Source organism: Mya arenaria, chromosome 3 (assembly GCF_026914265.1).
Source record: "Mya arenaria isolate MELC-2E11 chromosome 3, ASM2691426v1".
Taxonomy (NCBI): domain Eukaryota; kingdom Metazoa; phylum Mollusca; class Bivalvia; order Myida; family Myidae; genus Mya; species Mya arenaria.
In genome coordinates this window covers 51,833,838-51,842,908 of record NC_069124.1, presented here as the reverse complement: position 1 = coordinate 51,842,908, position 9,071 = coordinate 51,833,838, and the positions used below count along the sequence as shown (strand labels likewise).

General features: G+C 33.0%; 1 protein-coding gene across 5 annotated transcripts in view; it reads left to right on the top strand.

The window, feature by feature from the left end:
* Positions 1-2,069: 2,069 nt before the first annotated feature.
* LOC128227459 (putative uncharacterized protein MYH16) overlaps positions 2,070-9,071 on the top strand; it is a 19,569-nt gene continuing 12,567 nt past the window's right edge. For all 5 annotated transcript variants that reach the window (XM_052938024.1, XM_052938025.1, XM_052938023.1 and 2 more), the window contains exons 1-2: positions 2,070-2,755; positions 8,624-8,872. In XM_052938024.1, coding sequence (XP_052793984.1) covers positions 2,691-2,755; positions 8,624-8,872 — 314 coding nt within the window. In that variant the 5' untranslated portion in view covers positions 2,070-2,690. The remainder of the gene's footprint in view (positions 2,756-8,623; positions 8,873-9,071) is intronic.

The window sequence follows — 9,071 nt, the reverse complement described above, 5'->3', positions numbered from 1 at the left end:
TTTTTTAGAATATTTTTAGACACACGCCTACGTCAAATAGGATTCCATTCTTTGACTGATTATATAATTAGAAGGTGAAACAATAAGTTAATGCTGCATGATTTTTTTTAGCTTTGTTGACTTAGACAAAAGCACAGTGCCCATTTTCAATCAAACGGATATAGATTTATATGCATTTGTGACATATTTTTAATACTTTGCCATTCCAACGTTTAAACAGCCCGAAGAGAACTCTGAATTAAGTAAAATATCAAATAGAATCGACGTACCCACCGGTGGTCGGATAATCTGGGTGTTGCCCATCCCTGGTGCCTAAAACAGTATTATCAAGTCCTTAACTTCAAAAGTGGTTTCTTAGTTTTATTATGAAATTGTTATCAATTATTAGTAATCCGAATCCACTCTGCTCTTGAAGTTCAAATTGGAGAGCTGACTCCGGCGTCCCGAGTATCACCAACATGGGTAAGAATCCGATGTACCAATATAAAGTTTCTTATTTCCGAGCCATGCACATGTTTAGCATGAGACGTGAATTTTTGCGGTGTTTTCATTAGTATAATGAATAAATCGAAAATATTTTTACGTAGATTCCTTGTTTAATCTGAAGTGCAATTACGAGCGCGTAATTTTGGCATCATATGGTAAAAGGTTAGAAAATGACCTAAAACTGACAACAAGTATCGTCCATTGTGTCATAATTCACTCACACCTCAACACCTTTAACGATAACAACGTCTGTCCTGTGCGTCTAGCAGGTATGCAGATGTGTTAAATGTTATCTACTGTCTTCAATAAAGATGTATAACATCACATTCCTACATGATTCTTCAATTTCTTGTTATTCCCTCTATAACTTTACTTTAAAAAGAATCAAGTTCACTAACTCGAAGCATTCGTATATTGCAATAGCCTCCCTTCCTGTAAACTAAACTTTGATTCTAAAACTACATGCATTTGCTGTTCTAGTTAATTAACTGTAATTATGCAATATAAGAAATATAAATATAGTGATAAAAATGATCAAACCTTAACCTTAACCTCAAATCGACGCTTGTCTATTAAAATCATTTGTAATCAAACGCAACATAGTTTTAGATATTGAAATACGACAATATTGTAATGATTATTTGTCCTGAATTCTATTTATCAAATGCATAGAAAACGAACAAATAACCATTCATAGTGTACACAAAGAAAACCTTCACAGAGCTTTCACGAAAAAATGGGCCGATTGTTCAAAACTCAGTAAAAGTTAACAACGTGGTTAGGACATCGTTGTTAACTTTAAGGGTGAACTATTTTATGATGTGCTGATAATCTAAAGTGACACTCTTATTCAAAATCAATACATACACATGTATAACAAACATCAATTTAGACTGATAAACCTTTAAATCTTACTAAATAATGCATATACGGGAAATCCTGCATTTACGGAAAATATTAATTACTGATAACAAAATTGTAACCGTGTATTAAATAGCAGAAAGCGCAAAAACGTTAAATGATTGGTGAGTGCTAAAAGATTTACTAGATTGAGATGTTCTACTATGGTCTCATAAGGTAGAAATATCGTGTTTTATGCACATTTCTTTCAAATTAAACTCGGTGTCCTTCATAAGAACCTTGATTTGGACATTTGTTTATCCTTTTTTGGAATATTAAAACAATATTACTAATTGTGGCAAATCTTATCTGGGAGTAAGAGTGCATCTTTAAATAAAATTAGCATAGCTGAATTAGTTGTCTCAATATTTCTAAAAATTAACACAGATCAGATGTGTGTTCATGAAACTGTAAGAGTATTGAGAATTTAAAAGTTAACAACGATCCAGTTAACAACGTTGTTAACTTAAACAATGCTCTAAACAATCGGACAACTGTTAACAATCGTGATAACATTCAAAAGTATACTGCCCGAGCGTCCGCCAGCGTCATTCACACCTGTAATGATTGCCTCTCGCCAGCTGACGAGTTGTTTCCCTTAGGGCGGCGTTTGTCATCAGAGCTTCGTATTGGAAGGGCACCTTTACGATCAATAATAAAGCTGTTATCATTTGTTACACAAAGAAACGTAGGGGACCTTTACGGATGATCCAAATAGACAAGGCTGGTCTTGTTTACATCGAAATATGTAGCGAAATGATGAAAGACAATATCTAACAGACATCAAACCATATTTGCTTAATAGCATTTAAACCTAAAACAAAAATATACGAGTTTAGTAACATCGTCTTAAGTTAAACCAACCATACATAAATCTGGATTTTTATGGTCATTTATATACGACATTGGAGTTTAATGTGTTAACTAAATCGTTATCAGAATTCAATTTGTGTTTCAATACGAAAAAGAAGGTCGCTTAATGTAGACACATGCTTTCTTTATCTTAACTTGTTTTTGAATGCAGACATATTTCAAGGTTGTCATTCAACTATGCAAATCATGAGCCAGGGAAGTTATTTGGAACGTATTAATGACAGCATATAGACGAATATTACGACAAAAAATCACCGGCGTAGGTTTAAAACAGAGTGATACATTATTGAAGTATTTGAAATAAATAGCAATACATTTGCTGTAGTCTTTAGTTAGAGATATCGTTTCTCGGACAAGGAAGTTAAGTACCACAGGAATAACTTAGTGCTTATGCTTAGTTTTGAAATAAACCAAAAGTAAAAAAATACAAGATGCCGTTCTGTGGACTTAAAAAGTCGAAAAAGGAGAAGAGGGATCCGAGTCCACCGTTTGAAAGGTAATATAAAAGATGGTACAATAAATAGTTCGAGTGATAAAAGCGAAACCTTTTCAAGAAACACTAAATATAGAAAACTGCATATCATTACATAAAACAGTTTCGCTTTCACCCAGATTTGCTACTGGAGAAGGACGCCCTATGGATGGATTGTTCAGAACTTTGTTAAAGTTAACAGCGTTGATAACGCCATCGTTATTGACTTTAAGACGTGAATTATTTGATGACGTGCTCATATATTTTTAAAAAATTACACAGCTGAAACAGTGGTTTCAGATCTTGTTAGAAATACTGCAGATCACAATCCTATCCATTTAACTTCCAGAACAATAAAGATTTCAGGGTCAACTACGGTGACATTAACGTGGTCGTTTACTTTAACATGGTTCTGAACAATCACCCCATGAGTATACTAAATTCATTCGATGTTTTCATGTTACGGAGGTGACCTACATATTTATAAAATCTGCATTAAGTGACTTGAATAAACATACAGTTTTGTATTATTTAGAAAAAAAAATAATGTAAAAATACTTCGAAGAATGGATATTCCGTCAGTAATTAGGAGTAATTATTTGACTGGGGGACCTTAGAAGGAGATTTAAAGTAGTGTCACAATAATATATGTCACAACATCTTTGGTAGTTGGTGAATGTTTGCATTCTTTCGTTCCAATCGCCTTAAGGAGTTCATTATCACGAACATCATTTGTACTGTTGTAAAGTGAACATGTTCATCGCTGTAGATAACATCATAAATGCTCACATTCAGATATTTATGATACAGCTGGTTACACGTTTTGCATAATTTGAAAATTGTCGCCTCTAAAAGTGTAACGATCAACCAAGTTATGACATATGTTAACATTTTACGACCAACACTGAAGACTGAAGATAGGAATTAGGTTTCGTTTTGGACACCTTCTTGAAGGGTTGGGTTTCAGTTTATTCACTTGATATCCTTCAGTTGTAAACAGGATTTAAATCTTTTTAAATGCTTTGTAAAATTGTCTGTCGTTTGGTTAGTTATAACTTATAACGAATCAGTTTGTAACTTAATGGAATGTACTTGATTATTGAGTAATAATTGGTCGAGTGTTCAGAACTTTGTTAAGGTTTACAGTTGTTAACAGTGTCGTTGTTAACTTTAACAGATAAACTATTATGTAACATGCTTATACCACTATATAAAACATGTACAGTTGAAACAGATGCCTCGCACCTTGTAAGAAATATTGCAGATTACTAGTGTTTCCATTTTAGTTCTAGGATAATAACGATTTAAAAGTTAACAGCGACAAGGTTAACAATGTTGTTAACTTTAACAAAGGTCTGAACAATCAGCCCAAAGTCTTTGTTTCCCCCTGTCTCTTGCAAATGTCAGGCTTTTCCGTTTCATGTCAAAATTATCATTTAGAGACAAAGACAATGATTTATTTTCGCTTTTAAGCGACTAGCCCATGCAACATATGTGCAAATATTCAAACATGCAACATGTTTTACACAATCATGGTTATGTACATGAAGATCGATATGAGCAATAATGATATTCAGATTAATCACCAGTGAAGTTAATGTAATGTATAATATAATCAATGTGGTTATAACTGCTGTAGTTTTATAGTCGTGAATATATTATTATCTCATTTCAGTATATCAAAATAGTATATATGTATACAAACACAGCAGAATCTTAATTTGACTGGGTTGCGTGTTTAATAATATAAACACATCATGGTAAAATATAATTTTACGGATCATTAAATGAAAATACAGATGTTACAGTATCAAATCGTCCCTATTTGTTTACATTTGTCGGTGAGACATTTACACGATCTTTATGCAATAAAATAAGGACATAGTTTCTATTCAATGTCACGCTCCATACTTCATGTCATGGTAAAGGATCACTAAATACCAGCAAGCGATCAGAGTGTGTTTATTCTTCATAACAAAAACAAATCAGAAAAATATTCTATAGCCCTATCTTTCCTTATATCTCTTCTGATAATATTTTGTTCAATAAGATTTAACCATAAATCTTTCCTATTGAATTACCTGACATCCCTCAACTATCCTATACTGGCAGTTAAACTTAGGGTAGGACTTTTGACCTTCCGATGTGGGAGTGATCGGGGGATTATAGAGGTAATTGGTTCTGTAATAGTTTGGTATGTTAATCCGCAACGATACCTTTTATGGTACTATGTTTGTATATGAATAAAGGTGTTTCTCCACCTTAATACAAATTCGATAAGTAAACTTTGTTAAGTTCACACAAAGCAGTGGAAGTGCACGAGACATTAGCTACGTTTCATTTTTGAAAGGGAGACTCATTTTTATGCCCCCCCCCCCCCCCCCCCCCCCGTTAAAAGAGGCGTAGGAGGATTGGGCTCAAATGTATTTGCCCGTACGCATGTGTGTCTTTTTAAATTGTCTTCACTTTGCCTGCCCCAATTCGTTAAGATATTTGATATGAACATTGCTTTCAAAATTAAACAATTTCGTAACCATAATCACGTATAAAAGGACTTGGTGTAAATAGATATTTGTTGTTCCTCTAACAATGCAATTAAAATGGCCAGTGTGTGTTCGAACGTATCGTGGCATTTATGAATCAGTTTTCCACTTTTTAATCAGGTTGCACATTAAACTTTTATGGATTTATGGTCGAATTGTATAAACATGTACGTCTATGTTCCTAATATGGACACTTTACACTGAATGTTTGCTCAATAGTGATTTAAAGTGGCTTATCTTGCTAAGCCATTAAACGTTACTACTTTATTTGAACACGAACCCAATAAGAGTAAACGTGCACAATACTTTATTTCATGTGTATGGATTACTTCCATAGCATTGTCATTCTATGATTTGCAAAATTTATTAATTATCAATCCTATCCACAAATCCTCTTTGTTTACCGAATATTTGCTTATGCTCTTATAGAGAGCCTGGGCTGCAGCCACCTGTCATTTAGACTGGCAACCCTTCCGTTCCGTTTGAAATTGGCTATTTATAATTGGTAATAATCGCTCTGTTTTGTCATGTACTGTTCTATAATAATACAATCTCTGTATTACCTTGGAAAGGTATCAGAATCATTATCACTTCATTTACAAAATGCTTCAACTTACATAAACAGCGTCAAATGTGGTAACAATAACTAGTTAAGCATACACTTGTGCAAAGTATTCCTTGTGTTTCGTTCTCTTATGGGGTCGACAGAATAACAGAACATCAAATAACAAAACAACAATTCGGTGGCTATAAAATTTATATAGAAAACGTATGTTTTGAACTATGGATTCAAAATTACGTGTTTCTTAAAGAGGTACATTACAGTTTGGTGCAAAATAGAAAAAAAATCAACGTATTATTTTGTTTTACTCCAATAATCAAAACCAGAAAAAGCTCATAATTTATGGACAGATAGAAAAGTATTTGATATGTTTGTGCTTTTTTAACTGGGGAGTTTTTGGTCACGTAGCTATTAATTGGAAAAAGGACATTGGTAATATTTATTTTCTATACACAAATAATGTTTTTGTTTTTATTATTAAAGGCAAATGAGTTAAACCTAATAATGCTTTAAAATTAAAAAAAAAATGTATATATCGTCATCTTAGTGCAATAACTCAATAACTGCATATAGAAATAGAAACAGATGTTCAGTTCTTGCACTAAGGTGGCGATATATTGTTTGCATCTACCTGTATTGGTCAACTTTAATTGTTTACTTTCGCATACAAGATCAAGAATCAAATATGTATGACCGTTGGAGTAACTGTGTGTCTTATACAACTACGATATAATGAATATGTATTATTTATCAACATTATGCTAAATGCGCCTCCTGCAGCCAGTCTACTATTTTTGCGATATTGGAATATTAATTTCATAACTGAACCCTGCACCTGTCGAAGGCTCAGATATAGAATAAAAAAACAATGGTGTCTAATGCTCATTAATTTTTTACAATGCTGATCAATATTTATTGACGAGTTCGTGCAAATAAAACTATCGAACGTGCTAAATTAATGTAATAAAAACGTAAACACGAGTATGGTATTAACTTGTTTACTTTTGCCTTTGAGAATTGAATGTTTCTGAACGTTATAAACAAACGAGTTCATGTATGTTCATATTATTATATCTTTCGAAAACAGGAGAATAACTCGAGATAAAACTAAACGCGACAGATGATAAAACAGACATATCATTAAGTCATTTATCATGATCTTCACACGAAACAAGTAGTGACTTAAAGAAACGATTTATCATCCGTAATGTAGTTTTAAAACTATACAAAATGGTTGCAAAATGGGCATTTTACATGTAAAGGAAACCGAATATAGTCGAACCTCGTTGGCTCGAAATCGCTTTGCTCGAACTTTTCGAGGCTCGGTTCCTGTGAGTTCGAGCCAACGGTGTTCGACTGCATTTTTTATGAAAACAGGATTATACTACGACATAAAATATAAAGATAAATTCTTATTAAGATAAATTTTAAACTCTGATGATATATGCAAAAGCTTTCAAATGATATACACTAAAGTCCTCTTGGTGTTAACGGAACACAATTACACTGGTGCTTTTGCTGTAACCTTGCTCTGTAAGAAAAAGACACAACTGCATACCCATGACGAGCAAACACTATCCATTAATTCTGGGTTTGGTTACCAAAGTGATTGTTTCCAAAAACACATGGAAATAGCCGACGAGTCGGTTTCAACTGTCATTTATGCTAAATCATGTCTGGTCATGACTTACCTTGCATCCCGTTTTAATTATATTAATATGCAAACCAATACATCATACATAGTTAACACGTATAACATGACATTTGCTGATGAAGATATTTGCCCCGGGGTCCCGACTTAAATTACTGTATACATGTGTTGTCGTCTGATCTGGCAGTGACTACATCATGTAGCTGACATGATTGTTTAAAGAACGTTTTGAATTTGAAAACTATCTTGTTAAAACACCGCCAAAATTATTGAACTATGTTATGCGATTTAGAACAAGAAACAATCATTTTCCTATTGAAGTAGGTAGTTTGACGAATATAAATATAAATGACAGAAATTGCCACCTTTGTGATTCAAATCGTATTGGTGATGAATTTCATTATTTGTTAGAGTGTAGTTATTTCACTAACGAAAGGCGACGTTTAATTGATAACTGTAATTTTAGAACTCCGAATATATTGTCATTTAAACGTGTTATGAAATTAAACCCAGAATGTATTATGTTTTCAAAGTTGTGTAAATTTATAAAATGTATCATTCAAAAAGTCAATTATAGAATATAATGTACTCCTCTTTATACCATGATGTTATAATAATTATTATTATGATTGAAGTTCATTTTTCAAAGCCTCTTTATGTGTAACTGTATAATATGTTCATTGCAATTCTCATTTTGTCATGCATGTATGACATGAGTTTACTGAATAAACTTGAAACTTGAAACTTAAAAATATATATTTTGTAACCCGTGGCATGTAATTTAATCATCATATTTCAACATCACTTTAAATAACAAAAGCCCAAATTCGGACACTTAGGTCGCTAACATTCAGAGTTGAGGGCATGTACATTTGGATGGATGGACATCAATATGGTTAAGCAACCATCATAATACACTGACCTCGTGTGAACCGACAACTATCTACCTGCTCAAAACCCAATCTCATAACTTGACATGAATTATTTCACACGATCATATCCATACACTTACCCAGCACAGGGTTTTACTGAGAGCACATTCCTTCTCAATGTGAAAAACCAATGTTTAATTCTTAATGATATGGCGCTGTAATGTATGCATTTAAATAAATAGCTTGTTCTTTTTTTTTCTTCAGAAAACAACCACCTGACAATAGTCATGAGCTAGAAAGTTTACACAGAAAAATTGCAGAATTCGAAAAAGAGAACGGGAGTTTACAAAAAGAACTAAAGAATAAAGATAGAGAATTATCATCGTTACGAAGAGAGGCTAAAGACTTGAAGAGCAAGGTAGATGCTCTTAAAGAAGAAGCTAAGGAAGCTAAGTCTGCGAGAGATGAAGGTTTGGTCAAGAAGGAAGAGGACGTACGCGTTACTTCACAGATGTAAGTATTTCAACATACAAATTAAAACTTGTTTACCTCTGCTGTTTTATCTATGATTTTATCTTCCTTTCTTTGTTATACCAGTTGGGTGTGCAACACGGAGTAACAATTCCGACGAGTATACAAGTGTTAATGTCTTAAATGCAATATACATAAAGGTTAAAGTGTCGTTGGGTTGTGAGTTTTCCTATATAAAATA